The sequence below is a fragment of the Ailuropoda melanoleuca genome, chromosome 8, assembly GCF_002007445.2.
Source record: "Ailuropoda melanoleuca isolate Jingjing chromosome 8, ASM200744v2, whole genome shotgun sequence".
In the NCBI taxonomy this organism is placed as follows: Eukaryota; Metazoa; Chordata; class Mammalia; order Carnivora; family Ursidae; genus Ailuropoda; species Ailuropoda melanoleuca.
In genome coordinates, this window is record NC_048225.1 from 20,101,045 (window position 1) to 20,123,706 (window position 22,662).

Genomic DNA, 22,662 nt, shown 5'->3' on the forward strand with positions numbered 1-22,662 from the left:
TCTTCCATTCCCCTCCGCAAACAATTCAAGGACCTTGCAATAGTTTCACTCTGATATCCCAATTTACATGTTATCATTTTCCTGTATTTTATTTGGCAGGTCTTGGAAAGTACAAATTAGGTACTATTACTATCATTTTATAAGGCACTGCTTAGATTTTCCTACCCATTTACCCACCATTCTTTTTTGTATCTCAAATCTTGTTTTTCCATCTTCCCAAAATATGTCCTTTAGGAGTTCTTATAGTGTTGATGGTAAACTGTAGTTTGTTTGGCTTTTTTAAAGACTTTTGTTCATTTATTTGTCATTTGTCAGTGAGAGAGAGAGAGAGAGAGAGATAGAGCAAGCAGAGGGAGAAGCAGGTTCCCTGCTGAGTTAAGGAGGGACGCTGGGACCATGACCTGAGCCAAAAGCAGACGCTTAACCAACTGAGCCACCCAGGTCTCCAGTAAACTGTAGTTTTTGTTCATCTGATAATACCTTTATTTCACCCTCATATTTGGAGGATTGCTTGGCTATGTACAATATGCTGGGTTAATAGTTATTTGTGCCCATTATTTTGAAGATACTACTCTACTTTCTAATGATTTCTATTATTGTTGTCTGAACATGCAAGATTCATCTTTCTCTCTCTGGATGCTTTTATTTTTTATTTTTTTGAAAGATTTTATTTATTAGACAGAGAGAGACACAGTGAGAGAGGGAACACCAGCATGGGGAGTGGGAGAGGGAGAAGCAGGCTTCCCACTGAGCAGAGAGCCCAGGATGCTGGGATCACGGCCTGAGCTGAAGGCAGACGCTTAATGACTGATCCACCCCAGCGCCCCTCTCTGGATGCTTTCAATACATTCTCTTTGTCTTTGGTATACACTGGTTTTACTACATTTTGTGTAGGTGTGGAAATTTTTAAATTTATCTTCCATGTTAATAAGCTTCCTATATCTGTATATTTACGTTTATCATGAGTTCTACAAAAACTTCAGTCGTTACCCTTAAGATACTGTCTCACCTCCATCTATACTCTCCTTTGAGCTCTTGACAAAATACATGTTAGATCTTCTCATTCTGCGTGCCATATCCCTTACTCTCTTTTTCATATTTCCCATCTTCTTGTCGGTCTGTGTCTTACTCTGAAACATTTCTTCAGATACATCTTTCAATTGAACTCTCTTCAGCTCTATTTAATGTGCTGTTTAATTTTCTCATTTACATCATTATTTCAGTAAGTTCTACTTTTATTTACAACAGTTCTATCTTGTTCCTATTCCACTTTGGTCACTTTTGACAGACTCTTGTTGCTTGTTCATTTCTATGATTTTGTCTTTCATCTCTTCAAACATATCATTATTATTTTACATTCTATATCTGATAATTTCAATATCTGAGGGCCTTAGACCCTCTTCTATCTGCTGACTCTCACTCATGGTGATTTGTTTCCTTCTGTGTTTCATGGCCTTTCATGATCATCTTTGGCTGATCTTAATCTTTGAAAATTTTAGGAAATGCTTTTCTCTGGAGAAGATTTGCATTTTTATTTTGGGAGCGTAGGACTCGCTTCTGGGATTCCAAATTAATCCAGGAGTCTCAGGCTCAGCTCCCCTACTCTGCCACTGGCCCAAGTCTAGTCTTCCATTACAGTGTGCAAATAAATATTTGCTCCTGGGTAATCCACATTTTATGAGTGCTATGGCGTCTGGACTCACCTTATACTTCCAAGCTTTTGTACGTGGAATATGTGCCCTTTCATCCTCTTTTTTCACCTGATTAACTAATCTCTCTAAGACTAAATTCAGGCCTGTTCTCCTCCAAGATACTTTTGTTGACAACCCCTAGTCTAAGTTAGATGGTGCTCTTACGTGCTGTGAGAACGGGCTGTAGCTACTCTGTCATGGCATTTTCCACACTGTATTGTAATAACCTGCTTACTCATCTGTCTTCCTCCATGGGACTGTCTTCTGGGTAGGGGTCATGGCATAGTTATACTGTTTCCCCAGTGTCTCACACAAGGCCTAGTCCATGGTAGATTAACACGTTTGTTGAATAAATGAAAGAGCACTGGAATGAATGAGTGAATGAATGGGTGAGTGAGTGATGATTTTGGAGTGGACAACTTGGGGTTTGCAAAGAGGGTGAAGGATGATGAAGGAAGAGGAGAAGAAAAGGGAAAAGGGAAATGACTGGCATTTTTAAGCTGCTTGTTTAGTTCTCTTGCTTAAGTGCAATAAAGTTGTCATTTCATTTCATCAAAAGTTTATTGAGCATCCAGAAGGTGCTAGGCACTCTGCTAGATGCTGGTAATACAAAGATGAAGATCAAAACAAAACAAAAACAAAAACAAAAACCACTTCCTTACTTACCCCCCCCCCCCGATTTAAGGCAGATTTGGCTTGAGCCTGGGAAGCCGGCCCCACAGGGATTCAGCACCAGGGCAGGGGGTACAGCATGCTCTCATCTCCCCCTCACTTCAACCCTGCCTCCCAAGGCTGAGTAGCCTGTACCCCTTCTCCAAGTCCTGTATCTTCCGCCTGCCTGAGCAACTTCCCCTGCAGGCATGATCTCATTCTGCATGAGGCACCTGGGAAAGTTAGGGGAGCAGTTCTGGCTAAGGACGGGACGCTGCAAAGGCACACCTGCTCAATGAGCTGGAGAAGTGCATTGGGACAGGGAGCTGGGAGGGGCATGCTGTCGAGATAAGGGTGAAGGGGGTCAATTAGAAATGTTGCCCTTGGGGCTGGAACAAAACCTGCCCTGGTGTGGACTGGTGGGGGACACGGGAGTTTCTCTGTGGGGTGGTGGAGAGTCAGCCTGGAACTTAGGAGGCTGGGGAGGGGCCAGGGATGCAAGGACCCGTACAGGCATCAGGGAAGAGAGGTTGGAACACAGAGGGTTTCTTTCTCTTTCAGCTTTTTAATTGCCATCATTCCGCACACAGTAGATTATTGTCTCTCCTGCGAACTGTTCAAGAGGCGGTGACATGGGCATGGTCTGGCGATGCAGTGGCCCAACCTCTGTGTTCTGTGTTTGTGTGATTAGGGAGTCTGCCCTTGTCCTGTCTCCAGGGATCCGAGCATCTGGGAGCAGGACAGGTGGGAGGCGGGAGGCCAAGGGTTGGATCCTGTCTGCCTGCCATCCTGGGGAGCAATGATTCTCCTCCGCCCCTTCCCCACCATTACTCTGCAGACTTGAGCCTTATTCTCTTACAGCAGAAGGAAGCCCAACGACCTTTCCCAGGGATAATGATTGTTTGAAAGGCTTGTTTTGTAAGGAAACCAGGGAGAAGGCATTGGTGTGAGGGTTTCAAAAAAAGTTCTGCACTTGATCTAGCTTTCTGGGTCAGGGGAGTGAAAACTCCTTTCTCTATAGGAATAGAGACGAAAAGAATGCTTGGTACACCACTGAGGGAGGCTTTGGGAGGAGGCCAAGCACGGGAGGCTTGAATCCTTTGCCCTTGCTAGGTCAAAGGAATGAACTTGACTTCTGCCTCGCCACCTGGTAGGTACCCAGGTACGAGGTGCCCAGAGAAGGGTGCTCCAAGGCACTGCCTTCACAGTGTGTCCCCGGATGCTCAAACAGTCCTCTGTACACCCAGTAACCGCCATCTGACTTCCCTTTACAGGAGGACAGTTGTTCCTTTTGGGCAAGTGGCCTCTCTAATCCGAGCTTGTCAAAAAAAGTGTCCCGGGAACCAGGTGTTCATGCGGAGGGAAGGAAGGTGGGTGGAAGCCCAGCGCTCCCTAGGAAGGGCACAGGATAGTCACAGGGGGTTAGGTTACTGATGTTAGTTTCCATAAGACCCTTGGGGGATTGGGCCAGAAATTTAATAATCTATATGGTCCTAAGAGGGCACAACCCATACCCACTGAGAACACAGCCGGTGAACCAAGAGCAAACGCGANGTAGCGGCGGGCCGAGCGGATGGGCAGCCCCGGCGAGCGGCCGGGTACCCCCGGCGACACAGAGTAGCCGGGCGGGCCGGGCTCAGTGGCGCTCCGAGGCTCCGGGGCGGGGTTCTCTTCGGGTTCCGGGGAGTCCTGCAAGGACACGCGCCGCCGGGGTGAGCGCCCAGTCGGGGGGCGCTGGGCCTACCGAGCTGAAGGAGCACAGTTCCCTCCACACTCCCACCTCGCGGAAGGCGGCAGACAGAGGTCTGGTTTTTCTGGCCAGACAGACCCTTAGCATGGTGCCTGGCAGGTCATAGGTGCTCGGTAAATGCTGAATAAATGCATTACCTTGCGTGCTCTTCCCCTTATTCTCCTCTTCCCACTTGTCTTGGACAGCCTGGGACAGACTTAGTTGTAGAACAGTGGGGAAATCACCAGAGCTGGTATCCAGAGACCTGGGTTTGAAGCCTAGATCGGCCGCTTAATGTGTATTTACTTGTTTGATCCTGGCCAAGTCATTTCACCTCTGTCAGCCTTGTTTTTCTAAGCCCTAAAGTGCGGGTGACACGAATATTTCTCAGGGCTCGTCTGAGTGCTATAGAGATATCAGCGTGGTCTGGCTATGGAGCACCAGAAGGGGGCAGGGCTCACCGTGTGTTTGTGGGCGCGACCAGCACAAACAGTCTCACCTTGTCTTTCAGGATATACAGTGCCATGGGGTTCTTCCGCTCCTGCTCGCCGCCTCGTGGGAGGGTATCTGCCACACAGGGCGAAGAACGGGGGTGGCTGGCCCAGGACAGAACCTTTTCCACCAGCCAGCACCTACACTCTTTGCTGCCCAAGTGGCCAGTTAAGGCCCCGCCACAACCTCCACCAAAGGACCCAGAATCCCTGGGGTCCTACCTTGGCCGCACCTCTCCCTGCTCTGCAGTCTTCGTGCACTTGGTGGAGGAAGGGGCCCTGCAGAGCTGGCTTCCTTGTGGCCCAGTTCTGCCTTTTCCCAGCAGCCCACTGATCTGAGTGACGATGGGATGGGTGAGTGGGTGGCTGGGAGCTCACCTTCTGGTTTCAGACGGTCATCATTCTGGTCCATATATTCCAGGGAGCTTTGCTTCTCCAGCTTCCTCTTCTTCCTGCAAATCAACCCAGCATCCTCTAAACAGAGCTGTTGAGTGTGAGCAGGAGAAGGGCTAGGGGGCAGGGTCACAAGAGGAATCTGGTGGCAGTACAAGAGGCCTTGGAACAGGAGGACAGGCTGGGTGCCGTGGGCGCGGCAATAGTCCGTGAGCTTTGGAATGAGTCACATCTAGGTTTGCATCCTGAGTTTGTGGCTGGCATCGTGGGCAAGTCACTGAGCCCGTCTGAGTCTCAGTGCTATTATCTGTAAACTGCAGATAATCATACTTGAAAGGCAGTTCATTAACCACAACCACTGTGCCTGGCTCACAAAATGTGCCCTAAGCGAAACCATTGTTTCAGCACTGGTGCTGTTGGGGATTGTGAACACAGAATATAGTTCATACGCAACACATACAAGGCTAAGATGATCTCCTGGGAAGAGGTGCGGGGCCCTGGGGGGATAGGCATCTAAGGGACTAAGAGAAGAATAGAGCTTGGGAGGGGGGATGGATTGAAGGTTTAGGGTGCTCAGGGTGGGGAATTTGAGAGTTACCCAGACTTTTTGGAGGGTTTCCAGCAGGCACAGACTGTCACCAAAGTCACAAGGAGGAAGATGCCTCCTGTGGACAAGATGATGTAGAGGGAGCTTCTTCCTAGGGAGAGAGAGGGGCAGAGAGGTGGGAGGACTTCAGAGGGGGAACAGGTATGGTGGGGAGAGCTCCTGCCGCAGAAGGAAGAGAAGAGGAGCCCCACACAGCATGGCTGGCTAGTGGCCGAGATTGCTGAGCCCACTTCCCTCCTGTCCCTGCCTCTCTCTCTCCCCCATCTAGGGGCACTCTGTCTGGGATGTCCTTAGTCCCTCACAGCACCTGCCTCGCGGGATTTGGAGTCCCGAGGGCGAGCACACAGGGAGACTCACTGTACACGGTGATCTTGATGGGCAGGCTGCGGCCCTGGCTGATGGGGTTCTCCACCACACAGCTGTACAGGTCATCGTCCTCCATGAGCACGCGCGTGATGGTGAGTACCTTGTGGTCAGGGGACAGGAGCATTCTCGAGTCATTGAGGAGGGGTTTGCCGTCCTTCAGCCAGGTGTAGCTGGGCTTGGTGCCGTTCTCATGCGAGCAGTTCAAGGTGAAGGCCTCGCTGAGTTCCAGCACAGTGGTGGAAGCCACCAGCACCTGTGGCCTGGAAATGGGCACTGAGCCCCGGAGGTGGGGGAGCCTGTGAGCCAGGGGCCAACAGCGTCTCCCCTCCCCTTCATAACTCTCTGCCTCCCAACACGTCGCAACTTGATTTGTGACCTGAGAAGCCCTTTAGGGATCATCAGTCCAACCTTTCCCCATCATCCTCTCATTCATTCATTCATTCCTTCCTTTACCAATTTTTTGTTGAGCACCTACTAAGAACAGATGGTACAATGCTGAATAAGACAGCATGGTCCCTGCCCTCACAGACCTTCCCTTCCTTCTTCTCAAATGTCTTTTCAAGCTATCTTAAACTGGCCCAGGCTGAAACACATTTCAGTTGGGCTAAACCTAGGTTCCAAATGTCTGGGTTCGAATATTGGTTCTATCACATACTAGCTGTGTGACCTTGGGCAAGTTAGTCAACCTCTTTGCGCCTCAGTTTCTGCAGCTACAAAATGGGGATCATTGTATAAACTATGCCTATATTATTATAAGCATTAAGTCAGTCAAGATATGCAAAACACTTAGAATGGTTTCTGGCACATAGTAAGCACTCTATACGCGTCAGGTGTGTCCTGTCTTTCAACTTCTAATGCCCGATTGTCTCCCTCCCAGATCCCAAGTGGCTTCCATGTTGGTATTCCCGGGATCTGGCTAGTGTCCTGGGCAGACCCTGCCCCAGTCCCAGGCACCAGTCCCACCTCCTTTGCTGTCAGAGCACCCTACCGTCTACAGTGAGGTTGATGGTCTTCTCCCCAGTGAACGTGTCATCCGTGATGGAGATCTCAACCTCATAGGTGCCCTCGTCGGCCAGCTGCAGGTCACTGAGAAGCAGGGAGCCATTTTCGAAGAGGCGGATGCGATCTCGGTAGTCAGGCCGTAGGGTGCCAATGACCTCTGTGCCGATGGACTGTACCACCGTCACTGGCTTGTCCCGCTTCAGCTGCCACTTCACCACGGGCTTGTCACTGCTGGTGCTACTGTACTGCACGGAAAGCAGGGCTGACTTCCCCACCGTGCCATGGATCAGGCGCACCGGGCTGGTGATGTTCACTCCCTCCAGGGGCTCTGTGGACAGAGATCCATGGGGAGAGGGCAACGTCAGGCCCTTAGGCTCCCTACGTCCTCAGATGTCTTCATCCCTCACCCTCTGGGCTCTTCACTCCCTGTCAGTCCTTCCTTCTTACACTCTGATGCCGTCTCCCACAATTGCTCTGGGCCCCTTTGATCCTCTGTCACCCCTCACACCCATCCCATTGTCCTCAGTCCTTCTTCTGGCTGGCCCTCTGCCTCCGGTGGTTTTCTCCATTGTCTTCCTCTTGAGGAAGACCTCCAGCTAACCTACACACTATGTGCTCCATTCACAGAAACATTTATTGAGTACTTCCCATGTGCCAAGTAATGTTCTATGTCCTTGAGATATATCATTGAGCAAAAGAGACAAACATAGACCTCAGGGTGAATTTGTCAGATTTGCTTCTTGATCGGGAATTGGGAAAGTAGGGAATGGAGAAGCTCGGGAATAGAGATTCAGAAAGAAGGGAGGGTGTCACAAGGTAGTGCCAATAAAGGGAAGCTTAGGGGCCTCTGAAGACAACTAGATGGTTCTTCATTCATACCAACAGTCTCTCTCTCCTTGCCCCGGCTGCATGGAACACTTTATCAGGCCTTGCCTGGGGCTGAACAGTTCTGCAGCTGAGTAGTTGGTTTTGGAAATACACCCAAGCTCCAGCCCAACACGCAACCCTGATAGAAGAGGGATTTGGGATGGACAGAACAAAGAGTTTGGAATTAGAAGGCCTTGTAAGATTGGGCTCCACCACCTACAGGCTTTGTGGACCTGGGCAAGCCACGGTTCTAGGCCTCATTCTTATTTAGAAAATCAGGATACAAGCAGTAACAAGAGCATCAGTAATTGTTGTGTAGTGGAGAGAACACAAGAGTGAGCATCAGAGACTTGAGCCCTTATTGTTGACTTAGGACCTAGGAAAAGTCACTTATCTATTTGGGACTCAGGTAGGTAAAAGAAGTGGCAAACTTGATGTTACTTCCATTTGTTCCAGCCCTGCCATTCTGGGATTTTACCATCGTGTCCAATGGTTGCCCCATTTAGAGATGTATCTTATATTTCAGAGATCTCTTAGGGGGCTTTGGGGCCTGAACGGATGCCATTCATTGGTGTTACATGGCCTTGTAGAGCAATACGCCCACCCAAACAAAGGAGGGTCTTCTGGAGAAGACGTCAGTTGGGAGCAGGGCTGAGTTTAGCTAAACAGACACTTACAGTTCAGTTTTTCAGTCCCTCCGCACCCCCAGCTGCTCTCTCTGATGGTCACTGCCTCTGAAGTTCCCTCTCTCTTTTTCCCACTCTCCCACTCTGCTACCATTGTTTAAATTTGGGGATGTTAAGTTGTACCTTTCCCTTCCTTATTATTCTCCTTGTGCTCTGAGGACCCAGACCAAACCAGGAGGGAATTAAACTAAAAGGTGAGTTTTGGAGATCAAAGCAAATGTAATAAACCTATTCAGTCCATTTTTGGAACAAGTTCTTTGTTAAGGAGTGAGCTCATCACCTTCGGAAGGGGTTAAGGAAAGGCCAATTGCTATTCTTTCACCTCTCTGTGCCTCAGTTTCCTCCTCTGTATAATGAGGTTGTGGGGCCAGATGATCACAAGGGGTCTTCTCAAGTCTGACATTCTATGATCCATTACCTGCCAGGTATGTTAGAATCATAAAACCTTGAGAGTGGAAGAGACTATTTGAATAATTAAAGCTGTCATATGTATGACTATGGTATGCTTGTTATTTTTTAAAGATTTATTTATTTGAGAGAGAGAGCACATGAGAGAGCAGGGGAGGGGCAGAGGGAGAGAATCTCAAGCAGACTTCACCTTGAGCATGGAGCCCAACGTGGGGCTCAATCTCATGACCTGAGCTGAAACCAAGAGTCAGTTGCTTAACTGACTGAGTTACCCAGTGACCCCTATGCTTGTATCAAGAGAAGTCTTGATTTGGGGGAGGTAGAATGGACAAAATCAAATATTTTCAAATATTTTTTATTAAAGATATTGTTGTTCCCATAAAACCATGTATAAAAATGAAAACAAAAGCTAGTTCTGGCTCACAGATTTGGTAGAAGAGGTAGTGGGGACCAGGCTCCTGTCCTCCACAATAACTTGGGGTGCTACTAGGAATCCCTCTGGCTCTGTGTATCAGCCTGAAATCCATTTGATCACATAATACTTAAGATTTCTCCCAGCTCTCAGTTTCTGTGATTATTTAGATGGGATTTCCTGCCTAGCAACTGCTAGGTCCCAGGCTTGGCTTGATTTAGAAAAGCAAGCTTTCAGAGTCAAATAGACCTCGGTATGTGTGACTTGAGGTGGCCCTGAGAAAAGTCATTGAGTTTCATTAAAGGCCATGGTGGTGATGAGCAAATGGTTGGGGAACCTCTATTCAGGACCCAGTCGGAAGCAGTGGGGTATGCTCTCACAAAGGTTGTGTATGCAGAACCATCCTGCATCAAACTTTGGGGGTTCTCATTTCCTCCTTCCAGGAGGCTGGGAAGTGACAGTCCCAGGTCTAAGGAGAAGTGGAAGGGATTCCCCCTCCCTTCGGTCTTCTCTGGCCCTCCCTTGAGCTTCCCCTGTGTCCTGTCTCTCCTATCCTGTACAAGGTCCTTGTGGTCCTTTTGTGATGTCTTCCCAGCTCAGGTCAGTTCTTTCTGCTAGTTTAAAGTTGATTCTTCTGCACAAAAACATTGAAAAGCTACAGCATATGGATTGCCCTAGGCTTCACCCTCCTCTAGGTGGGCACCTTCCTCGTGTGCAGGAACACCGTATGCCCAGGAGTCACAGGGATGTATGTACACATGTTCAGAAACAAATGGAGCAGTCTTTCTGAGAAGCTGACAAAGAGAGTATTTTGCTGAGCAAACACCGTTTCCAAAAACTCTAGCCAAAATTGGAGTTGGTGTTAAGTTCAGGGTTCCACAACTTTCAAGGGACACAGAGAACTGGGACAGGGGCCAAAGCAGGACACAGAAATGAGGAAATAGCTATCACAGCTACGATGCACAGTGGAAATAAAAAGGACTAGGACTATTCAACCTTGAGAAGCGATTAACTTAATCATGGTCCTTGAGTCTCTGAGGCATCATTACGTAGAAGTCTCTGTTCCTACTGGAGGCTGAACAAAAGGAAATTGACATCACAGCAAGATTTACCTGTCAATTTAAATTGTGCCATACTGGTAGGTGGTCCTTCTCAAGGAGGATTTTGACCAGCAGTGACAACCAAGGAATATTAAGCCTTAAAATATGAGAATGTACATGCCAGTAGCCTTGGGTTCCCTTAATAGCCTTTCCCTTTAAGGGAACCATCATCTACTCATTTTTCTATGCTCCTTTACGCTTGGCAGAGTTTTCCTTTTACCAGTATTTTCCTGAAATGTTCCTTTTATAAGTGTCAATGAGATGATGCCAAACAGGTATTCTAGGATTTGGTCTTTATACACCTAATCCATACTCACTAACACCATGGGCTGCAGTTATAGCATTCTTTACGGGTTTTTGTCTTGTTTGGATCTGTCACAACAGGGAAGTCCCTATGGCCATCACAGACACCCTTCTCTGGCCTTTCTCCAATTTTATGCTTTCTTTTATCAGGTGCAGTGACCAGAACTGCATACAAGAATCCAAGGGTGGCACACAGCATGGTTTTCTAAAAGGAAAACATTTCACTTTCTGCTTTTGGTTCTTAATGTTCTTCCTAGTGAACGATGCTCTGAGAACAACCTCCTCCTCTGACCCGTCCTCTAGGTGCAACCCTGATTGCCCACTTGTTGAGGTTATTGTGTTGGCCTCTTATGTTGGTATCCTGTTGAGGCCTCCAAGGGCCGACAAGCGTGTGAAATCATTTTAAGTGTCAATCACTCAGGAACATAGGAGAAAGCCAGGAAACAGAAATTGTGAAGAAGACCCTTGGGATCCGGGAAGAGAGGGGTCTTTGTACTTTCTATTTGTACTTTAAAGAGTGTCGATGTTCAGTAATGTGTCTAGCTAATAGATATTAAGATGGCACACAGAGATTTACCCTGTTTTAGATCAGAACAAGTACTATTGTTAAGCTGTCAATTCTCCTAAACTGACTTATAAATTTAATACAATAGCAATCAAAATCCTAGGAGGTTCACTTTGTGATAGTGAACAAGAATGGACAAACAGATCAGTGGAATAGAATAGAGAGTCCAAAAATAAACTTATATATGATCACTTGACTTATGATAAAGGTGATGCTTCAGTGCTCTGGGGAAAGGATTCTTTTTGCAAAAATAGTGCCCGGCCATCTAGGAAAGAAATTAATCTTGATCCTTACCTCACACCTTACACAAATATCAATTTTAGATGGATTGTGAATCTAAATGTGAAAGGTAAAACAATATTTTTTTTAAAAAAGAAAACATATCTCCATGGCTTGAGGGCAGACACAAATTTCTTAGACAGGACACAAGATTGGTACCCATAAAAGAAGGAAGTGATACATTGGACACAATAAAATTAAGAGCTTCTGTTCATCAAAAGACACCATTAAGAGAGTGAAAAGGCAAGCTGCGGAGTGAGAGATATTTGCAAGGCGTATATCCTACAAAGGGCTGGTATCCAAAATATATTTCTCAAACTCCTACAAATCAATAATTTTTTAAAAATCCAAAAAACTTAGTAGAAAATTGGGCAAAAGACTTAGAAGAGGTACTTCACAAAGAAGGATATCCAAATGGCTAATAATAATATGAAAAAGATACAACTTCATTAATAATAATAATGGAAATGCAATTTTAAACTATAATTTGATACCACCTCATACTCACTAGGATGACTAAAATGAAAAAGAGAAGACACAATTGCTGGTGAAGATGTGGGGTGTCTGGAGCTGCTGGTGGGAATGTGGATTGTGATTTCACAATCACTTTTGAAAATTGTTTGACTATATCTACCAAAACTAAACACACACATGGAACTTAGCAGTTCTATTCCTAGGTATATCCCCAAAGAAATGTGTACATATGTTCACCAAAAGACAGGTACTAGAATATCTTAACAACTGTATTGAAAAAGGCCCACACTAGAAACAACCAAAGTGTCTATCAAAGTTGACTAAATAAATTGTCGTATATTCATACAATGGAATACTATACAGCACTGAGACCGAACAAATTACAATTTCAGCAACAGCATGAATGAATCTTACAGATTTGATGTTCAATGAAAGAAGCCAGATACAAAAGAATGCATGCATATGTTTCCATGTATACAAAGTTCAAGGACACACAAAATTAATCTGTATTAGAAGTTAGGATACCGCTGTAACCCTGAGGGAGGGCAACAGTAACTGAAATAATATGCACAGGCTTCTGAGGTGCTAAACTGTTCTCTTTCTTCATCTATGAGGCTGATTCCATGGGTTCGTTCACTTTTTAAAGGTTCTTCAAACTGTAGCCTTATGTTAAATGCATTTCTGTGCATAACTCTCTGTTAGAAGAAAAAAATAGCACCTACAATGTGGAGGCGATCTTGGGGCTAAAAGGGTAGAACCCAGGTAAGGGACTACTTCCTATTGGATCCCTAGAGGATGGAATGTTCTAGGATCCCAGAGAGTAAAATTTTGCCAATCAGATTATCCAGATTTATGGCATGCCATGTTTATGTCTGCATGTCAGTGTCTTAGCCTCTAGAAAAACCTTGTTTGAATGTTTCATGAATTAGGCTGTGATCAATTTAGGAAAGCCTCATTTGTCCATGTTAGGGACAAAGCATTAAAGACTGAGTGTTACCTGCCCCCTTTAAGTGCCAATCTTAAAAACTACATTTCCCAGCCTTCCTTGCAGTTAGGTATGGCTGTGTGACCGAGTTCTAGCCCAATAGAACCAGTGGAAGTGATAGGTACCACTTACAGGCTAGTTTGGAAAAAAACTCTCTCCTGTTTTTTTGTTTTTTGTTTTAAATTCTCTATCTGAAAGAAATGGGAGAAAAACCTCAGGGTGACAAGGTGACTAGTGGAAACACATGTCAAAGCTGATAGAGAGCTTTTTCAATTTGGCCACTGAAAACTTCAAGGAACAGAGTTCTTCATCCTAGGCCCAGTCTGGAACTGCATTGTACTATTTCATGGTTAGTGCTGGGGACTTAAATTTTGGAACTTACCTGTCACAGAAGCTGGTATTTTCCTAACTAATATAGTGAGCATGGCAGAAATTCCTTGTAGAATCTCAGTTCTCTATTGTTCTTGAGTCCACAGCAATACAATGGCCCAAGCCTGCACTTCTTACCCATCATAGGTCATAACTAATATCCTATCAACACCATTTATATGTTTTGCTGTATTTATTGGGTTACCTTTTCCCCACACAGAAGATCCTTTGTCACCTTTTTTTTTTTTTGCCTGATCACACTGACTGACGAGATTTTCTATAATTTTTTCCCTTAGCATTCGATGACCTGAAAGAATTTAGGGACAGCTCTGATTTGTATATTTCACTGTGCACCTTGTGTTCCTGATTCACGGCCTCCGTACCTTCAGCTCTCGTGATTCCTTCCACTCCTTGTAATTTCCACTGAGACCACTCCCACTAAAGCTAATTGTTACCTCTGATTTGCCATATCCAACAAACTCTTTTAGTTGTAATATGATAATAATAATTATAATAGTTGAGATATAATCGGCCCTTGATATACTGGACGTCTTTGACACATTTGATGCTGATTGTCCGAAAAACTCCCAACTCCCTTGACTTTCTGGACACCACAGTCTTCTAGCTCCCCCTCTGTCTCTCTCACTGTCCTTTTTGGCCTCCTCAAAGCGCCTTTTTTTTCCCCTCTACCTCCCTCTACAGATCTTGGGGTTACTCAATGTTCCATGTTCAGCCCACTTTGTCCTCCTTGGTGATATTATCCATTCTCATTGTTTTGGATTTCACCTATAGGCTGAGAGCTCCCACATACCTCTCTTCAACCCTGACCTCCCTGCCCCCCGCCCCCACCCCCGTTTTAGGCTATTTTGCATTTTCCCACAGATGTCTCAGAGGCATTTCAACCTCAGTATGGACAGTAGTCATTATCATATACCCAACCCTATCCCAGTTGTCATTTCGGGTTTCACACAGAAATCCTACCCCCCTCTCTGGATCCTCCCACTTCCTATCAATCACTAGGTCCTGACTTTCCCTCCAAAATATTATCTCCACATGCCTCGTTCCCCCTATTTTTATCCTAATTCCAGCTCATGTTATTTCTCTCTTAAATTATCACAATAGTCTTGTTATGGGTTAAATTGTGCCCCCCACCTCCAAATTCATATGTTGAAGTCCTAACCCCCCACTACCTCAAATGTGATCTTATTTGGCAATGGGGTTATTGCAGATGTAATAAGCTAAGATGAGGTCATACTGGAGGAGGATGGGCCCCTAATCTGCTATGACTCATGTCCTGAAAGAAAGTGGAACTCTGGACACAGACACAAGCACAGGGAGACTGTCCTGTGAAGAGAGAAGCCCTGTTACCACAAGCCTAGGAAACTGAAGCTAGCAGAGAGGTCTGGAACAGATCCTTCCTTAGTGCCCCAAAGAGAATATGATCTTGATCTCAATCTTTTAGCCTGCAGAAGCGTGTGACTAGACATTTCGGTTGTTTAAGCCACCCAGTCTGTGGTTGTCACATCGGCCTTAGCAGATGGATATAGGCTTCCTTTCCTATCTTGTTTGCCTCCAGTTTCTTCTCCAATGCCTTGCAGCAGAACGAGCTCTCTGAAACACAAGTCTGGCCCTGCCAGTCCCCAGATGAAAAGCTATCCGATTTCCCCTTCCCGCCATCACTGTTTACAGATTACATCCCAGGTTCCTTAGTATGGTTTCCAAGGCTCTTGCTGAATTCACATTTTATTCTCCAGTAAGAGCGAGTGGCTGGGCTGCTCCCAAACACGTGATGCCGGTTCAGTGTTGACCTTTGCCCATTTCCCCAACTTTAATGCCCGTTCCCACACCTACCTAGTAACTTAGTCCCCCCCCACTCCACCCGGCACTGCTAGCACCAGCTTTCCAGATGGGGTAGGTGACCTCTCTCTGATCCTGGGCATCCTCTGTATATCTGACTCATCGTAGTTTCTGCATTTTATTAAAATGATCTCTGCATCTGTGTGCCCCAGTAAATTGTGAATTGCTAGGCTCTCCGGAGTAGTGTGTGTGTGTGTGTGTGTGTGCGCGCGCGCGCGCGCGCGCGCAGGCATTGGGCGTACACACACAAAGAAACACATCTATTTAAAGTGAGATCAATTCTCTAAGGAGTTGGTAGGGGGCAGTACAGAAGGTAGGTGTCTGCGGCATGGGGTGAGTTATGGATAGGTTGGTGTTATTTCGAAAAACCAAAAGCCTCCTTATCTCCCAAGCTAATTTCATCTCCCTTGCTGTTGTACACTCAGAGCGGCCAGGGTGGGGGTTGGGGAGGCACAAAACCCAGATCTCCCCCACCCCTCCAAGCCCCATCATGATCCTTTGGAAAGAACGCTGGACTGGCCCACGCCAACAAGACATCCCATAAGAAATGGCTCACTGCCCTCTATCTAATGTACTGAATGCCGTGGGAGCTCCAAAGTCATGCAGCCTTTTGGGGGAGGGGTGCAGGGGCTGGGCGGGAGGCACAGAGAATGAAGAAATACATTCAACACTAATGCCTGAATTCACTGAGATGCTTCCCACGGCAGCTGAGCTCTCTCCCCTCCTCCCACCTTAAAGACATTCTGGCCTTCAACTCCCCCTCCCTCCCTTTTGCAAGTAGCGGGGCCCCTCTCCAGACCCTCTCTTACCCTTCTGGTCTCCTACCTGTCTGGATCAGAAGAAGGTAGACAAAAGGAGTGAGGCTCAGGGCACTGAAGGCTCTGGATGGGGCTCCCCTTTCTCTCTTCATTTTGGGTGGCGTTCTCCAGCTCTGGTGCAGACAATTAGCATGATTTCTCCACTCTGGGCACGTCCCTTTGTACCACTCGGAGTTTCTCTGCCCGAACACAACCCTGCCAACTTCCCTCTGAATACACAGAGCCTTGTGTATTGCTGGACTTGTTCTTTCCTCTCTTTCAGACCTGGCATTTTCTAGTTTCAGAACACTTACATCCCCGGTTCGGAAGGGGGTATCTGCTTAGGATATAATCTTCAATGAGGGCTCTAATCGGATGGGTCCCTCTGTTCTTTTGCCTCTCTGTGCTGAGCCCCACTACCAGGGGGAGATGAGGACTGGGGCTCAGTGAGGGGACTGGGCTGGGACACACACTGAACTGGATCTTGTGTCCCAACCTATCCTGTCTCCACCTCACGCTGTGTTCCTGCGAAGGAGGGCGCGTGCCAGGGACAGACCTCCAATAAGCTCTGGAAAGGGAGGGAGAGGAGCTTTTAAAAAGCTGGGGAAAGAGAGACTCCAAGAACTGCTGAAAAGATGGAAAATCCCTGATCTGCCCCCAGGAAGAAGATTGGAAAATGGCTTGAATTCTATTATTTTCCTTCCTGTCCTGGTCCTGCTTGGGATTCTCTCTCCTATCACAGAATCACATAGATGCTGGGGACCTCTTTCCAGGAACCACTCTGTTCATTCCTCTGCATCCAGCCAATTTTCTAGAACATGTCAGAGCACAGATGAAGGTAATACTCTAACAGCCAGCATCCTGGGGTTCTGATAGCAGCTTCACAATCTACTTACCTCCTCTTGTCTCAAGGATGTGATGAGGAGAAACACCCTAGCTCCACCTGATCCCTCACTACTGTGTCCACACCTTTTCAAGGGCACTGTCAGTGGAATGTATGCTTATTAACCGTGAAATCTTGGGTTGGGCTTACAATCTCCTTAAGCCCCCAGTTTCACATCTTCCTTGTAGATGTGTGTAGCTTCCTTGTAGAATTGTTGAGAGGATTGATGACAATTTAGTATAATGGAGTGCCTTGGAAACACTTTGTTAGAGAGAGAACATTTTAAACGTAAAAAAAGCTGCCTCTTCTTCTCTTTCATTCCTGTAGCAATCTTTATATCTTGATGAGACCAAAGTTTACAGCTCCCTTCTTGGCTGTCTCTAAGCCTGGTCTTAGCCTTGTAAATGTCCTAGCTACTTCTCCAAATAGTCTTTATATACTGGAGAAAGCCTGAGTAGGCCAGGTTTCTAGAACTGAAGACTTATTGCATAACTCATCTGAGCCAAAGGATGGGGAGTGGAGGAGAGAAGCATTGGTTTTGAACTTCATGGAGTTACTCCAAAAAATATTCTGAAATACGTCAAGATTCTTCTTTTTTGCTTGTTTTTTCATTTTGCACTTCTGTGTCTGTGACTTTTCCCTAGACTTCTGCCTCTGGTAAAAGTCAGTGTGGTTTCAGCAGACATACAATGAAAAAGAAAAAGTCAAGATTCAGCTTCTGACATCTAAAATAGTATTTTAGAGTCAGTTGCAAGAAAAAAGGCTTATGAGCCAGTCTTTGTAAAGGCCCAAAGGATATTTTCATTTCCTTTAACTATCACTTCCACCCATCCCGGAGCAAGCCGTGGACAGACTCACAGTTCTTCTGCTGTATAGTATAGATAAAAGGCCTCTTTCGTCTGTGAGGGCTAGGCCTTGACGCTTATTGTCTAAGGGTAAAAGGAGGATATGATGTTCAGGAAATAGAGAAAGTCTGCAGGCTGCCTTTTTTAGCCTGAAGGACGATGGAAAGAAAACTGTGATAGCAGGAGACCTACGTGGGATCTAACTTCTCAGCACCCACCCTTCCCCTGCCCTAAGGGTGGACCTTTGGCTCCTTGCACCCATGCAGAATATGCAAGTGTCCCAAAGTGCCCACGAGCTCTCTTGAGGGGACTCAGAAGTGCCGAGAAAACAAGAAACTGGCAACAGCTGGGGGCCGCCAACTGCTGTGGAGGGGGGGTCAACATGTAGCTCAGCAGGGAGCAGGGAAAATGCCACATAGTGCCCAGACACCAGCTCCCCGCTTGTCAGCAGGTCTCCTAAGCCACACCACGTGGACTCACCCCAACTTTCCTCAGAGGGGAGCTGGGTTGGGGGAGGAAACTAAACAAATTGAATGAGCAGTGGCTGCGTGAGCTGTCCCAGCAGTGACTGAGCCTCCTCAAGAGAATGTCGGAATAGACCGGTGGGTCGGAATGAGTTTATCAGGATGGATTAATATTTAGCTTTTCTCTGACGCCCGGGGGCTGCAAGGGGACTCAGGTGGCAAGTCACAGCAGCCAGCGGCAAAGGCCCAAGGGACCATGGTTGCTTTGCGTGTCTGAGTGTCCAACGAGTGATCGTGCGATCTTGCTTCAAGTCTTTCTAAGATGAGTAGACCTGATGAAGCTTATGTCATCGGCCTTTGTGTCTTTCACTCTTAAACCAGCGAGCACTCTGACCGAAGGACTATGTCTTACTGGTCTCTGTAGTCCTACTGCCTAATACAGGGCAGGGCACATAGTAGGTTCTCAGCAAACAGTTGCTGAATATTGCAGGGATGAGAATTGATTGGGGGGGCACTCCTTAAGCCACTGCATACAATAAAGGATGGCTGTGAAGGCGAGCTGGGACAGAAGTGTGAGTGTAGGCAGGGCACCAAACAATTACTGCAGGTGACAGACCAGTTTGGGAGCACATATGAGGCACCTCTTTGAGAATTCCCAGAAATAACGGATTCGCTTGGGGGGGCCTCATCTGATAAGCAGCTGGGTTACAGACACATTAGGTCACGCCAACCTGATTCTCACACATAACATACCGTTTATCTCACCTGTCCTCGCTTCCCTTGTTTTATCCTTCCGGATGTCCTTCTAATTGTTGAGGATAGGCTGTTCTTTGATTTTACAGGGATATCCTGATTCTAAATATCACATTTCTTCAACTTCAAAAGTCTATTATGCGTGTCAGTCCACATGTCCCACTTTGGGATCAGAAAATGTTACTGACGCCATTTTCTCATTAGCCCGGGAGATTCTCCAGTGCAGGGACCATAACTCTTTATTCTCATGAGTGTTTATTCCTCACTGGGCCCAATTCTGAGTGAGGCTTAATGCGGCTGCTGAAGCAGGTGATGTAGATGGACTGCTTGAGTGACGGCAATAATGCCCCTGCTTAGCCGAGACCCGCGCCCCTTTCTCCTCTGAGCACTTCACAGATGCATTTCCAAAGGCACTGTCCTCTTCTGAGCAGCATGGCCCAGTCCTCCTGGCTCTGCTGCACACAGTTACTTCCGGCCACTCTTCCTTTGGCACCCCTGCTGGGGCTCTGGGATCTGACTCATGGCAGCCCTAGCCTGCTGTACTCAGACCTCTGTGCTGAGCACCCAGATAGGGCTCCTGAGGCTCAGAACGGAGCCCCCATTACACACACACACACACACACACACACACACACCTGTCAACTTAAACTCATAAATGTTCCATCCCCAGGACAGGAGGCAGTTCCTTAGGGATTTAGAGTAAGTCACCACCCTACATAGACCCTTATGGGAAATGCTGGTGGGCAGGGGAGGCCGGCAGGGGAATCATAAAAATGAGTTCTGTCTTCAAAGAACTGAAGGTCTAGCAGGAATGGCAGAACCATAGGTTCACTCCACAGCAAGAGACATCTGAGATTGCCTTGTCCCACTTCTTCATTTCTTAGATGAAGGATTTGAGGGACAGAGAAGTTAAGTAACTTGCCCAGAGTTAAACTGTTATGAAATGATCAACTCGGGACTCCTGAAGTTACTTTATTGGAGAGGCAAGAAGAGGTAACACACACACACACACACACACACACACACACACACACACACGTTGGTAGGTAAGTACCGATTTTAATAACTCGACCATTAGATTACAGAACATCTCCACCCACCTCACCTGTTTCTTTGGCTCCAGGCTCTAGGAAGAATGCACTGAAATTGATGGTACTACTGGAGAGGTTCTGGCCTTGTTGACCATAACGTCAGTGGTAATTTTTATATTTAGCACTCACCTCTCTTTCTCTCCATTCACTTCCTGGTATTGAGTCACATCTGTTCTTCCGTTAGATTAGAAATCATCTTTGGGAGCAGAATGAAAAACAGTCTTCCAACAAATGGCACCAAAATTCCTCTTAGAGTGGGAATTGTCTTCAGCCAGAAAAATATTTAAATATATCACAGGGAGGGGGGTGGTAAGGTCTTAAGCATCAAAGGTCGAGGAACAAAAAGGTAAACTGCTGTACTTTAGAAATAGACAGGAATTTGGGGAGGGGGACAAGCAGAGAGGAGAGAAGTCAGGAAGGAGAGAGAACATGAGAGAGCCACATGGTGGGGGAGTGAAGAAAATCAAAGAACAGTTTGCACAGTTGTGTTGTGAAACCCTTCCTCCTCTGTCTTCTTCAAAACTTCCAGGGAAGTTTAATACAGGAAATGCAGAATGTCTGTGCCTCTGGCTGATGGAATATGGCACAAGTGGTAGGATGGCCACTCCTTTGATTAGGTTTTGTCATGGAAGACTGGGCTCAGCCAACCAGAGAGAGACTGTCATCCTACTGGCTTTGAAGGTGGAAACTGTGGGGTGAGCAAGGGCCAAGTGGAAATGAACTGCTGGTGGCCTCTTGAAGCCAAGGGCAACCTTCTGCCAACAGCTGGCAAGAAACTAGGGACCTCAGTCCTGCAATCAGGAACCGAATTCTCCCAACAACCAGGGAGTCTGGGAGGGGCTCCCTGAGCTTCAGAGAGGAATGTTGACCAGCTGACCCCTTCCTTAACTGAAGTCTGATGAGACCTTGAGCAGAAGAGCCAGCAAAGCCATGCCTGCACCCTTGACCCGCAGAAACTGTAGAGTAACAGGTATATAATGTTTTAGGCTCCTAGATCTGTGGCAACTTGCTATGCAACATGGAAAACTAATATCAGTGTGTGTGTGTGTGTGTGTGTGTGTGTGTGTGTGTGTGTGTATAAGCTACTTCTCACTTTTCAGGCACTTTATATCTATTTGCTCATTTAATTCTCCCAATAGCCCTTTTAGGTAGACATTATAACCCCACTTTACAAACAAGAAAATTTCAAATTCCAAGAAGTTAGTACCGCACTAAGGTCCTGTAGCTACTCAGTGGCAGAACTTGGATCAGAAATGCAGACTGATCACCAGCAAAGCTTGGGCTTCTGACCACCTCCCTAGCTCAGCAGTAGGACTCCACCTCCCATGTGCAAGTCTTGGTCCTGGTCTAATCTTTTGCCCCCAGCACCAACTCTGGGACTAAGCTCCAGAATGTAAGGTGGCCATCTCCGCCCACCCCTGTTGATTGCTGAAGCTGTTTTTGATTCTTGGTTGCATAAACCTATGCGGGAATGGTGCCAGAGTTGTCCCTGTCATAAGTTCAGTTTGCCAGAACGGAGAGAGAGGGCGGACTCAGGATGCTGACATCAGCCGGGAGAATTTGTAGAGCTGCAGCAAATTGCCTGGGAAACAAGGAATTTGTGTGAGGCTTTGTGTTGAGAGGAGGCAGGGCCTAGCGGCTCCAGCAACCACTGAACAAGAGACAGATTAGCTCACTCTCTTTGGAACAAAACAAGCTCTTTTTTTTGGACCTGGACAGCGAGGAATGGCTCTCCCAAAGGACATTTTGTCTTTCCTTTTCCTTTTTAAAGTTCTCCTAGGTAGCCTTCCTGAGAAATATCAAATAGAAAGCGGAGATTGGGTCAAAAGGCTCCTTCTGCCCCTCCCAGGGCCTTCGTCCTGAACCATTGGTTTTGCTGCCTGCAGATTTCTGTAAATGTGAGGAGTCACTCAGAGGAAAAGCCTTCTGCAGACAGATGGTATCTCAAAAAAGTGTGGGGTGTGTTGGGAGAAAGTATGTGATCTTGTGAGGGCAAGGGGTCCTGGGTGAATTTCAGTGAGGTGGGGAGGAGGTGCTCCCATTTCCCAGCTGGCCAACGGAAAAACATCAAAGCCTTTTATGCTGAGAGTAAATATTTGACTTCTGAATAGAATTCCTGCCCCCTCAGAAACTGGGAGGAACTCAGGCTTGTGTCCATGGTTGCTGAACGTACCCTATTCAGCAACTCTCCGGAGGAATAAAGAGGGGAAATTAATGGGCATTAAAGTGTTGGAAAGATCATGCTTTTGCTGACCTATTTAAGATATAGTGAGGACATTTCAGAGAACATCTCTGGAGTTCTGTTCTTGTAAAACTTCAGTACTCAAATAAACAGGTTGAAAAATCCTGGGGAAGCCACAGTTACCCCAGCTCATGAAAGCCTTCATTGTTTCCCTTCTTCTAGATCCTCAAATGGTGTCCTCCCACCCACCATGTCCTGCAGAAGGATTTGCTGCCACACTCCCTCTGCCTCCCTCCCCCTCTCCCCCTCCTCCCAGGGAGGGAGGCACGGAAATGGAAATCAGCTAGCTAGCATCTAATGATTCCCTACTGTGTGAGGAGCATTCCATGTTCTAGAGGTAAGAGAAGTGGGG

At 46.8% G+C, this 22,662-nt stretch overlaps 1 protein-coding gene across 1 annotated transcript; it reads right to left on the minus strand.

Moving 5' to 3' along the window:
- Positions 1-3,451: 3,451 nt before the first annotated feature.
- Positions 3,452-17,332, minus strand: HEPACAM (hepatic and glial cell adhesion molecule). The gene is made up of 8 exons (XM_002924002.4): positions 16,061-17,332; positions 6,917-7,258; positions 5,920-6,201; positions 5,554-5,653; positions 4,941-5,014; positions 4,571-4,638; positions 3,857-4,031; positions 3,452-3,489 (listed from the first exon to the last, which is right to left on the minus strand). The coding sequence occupies exons 1-8, from the start codon at positions 16,143-16,145 to the stop codon at positions 3,452-3,454; spliced, it is 1,164 nt and encodes a 387-aa protein (XP_002924048.2). The 5' UTR covers positions 16,146-17,332.
- Between the last annotated feature and the right edge of the window lie 5,330 nt (positions 17,333-22,662).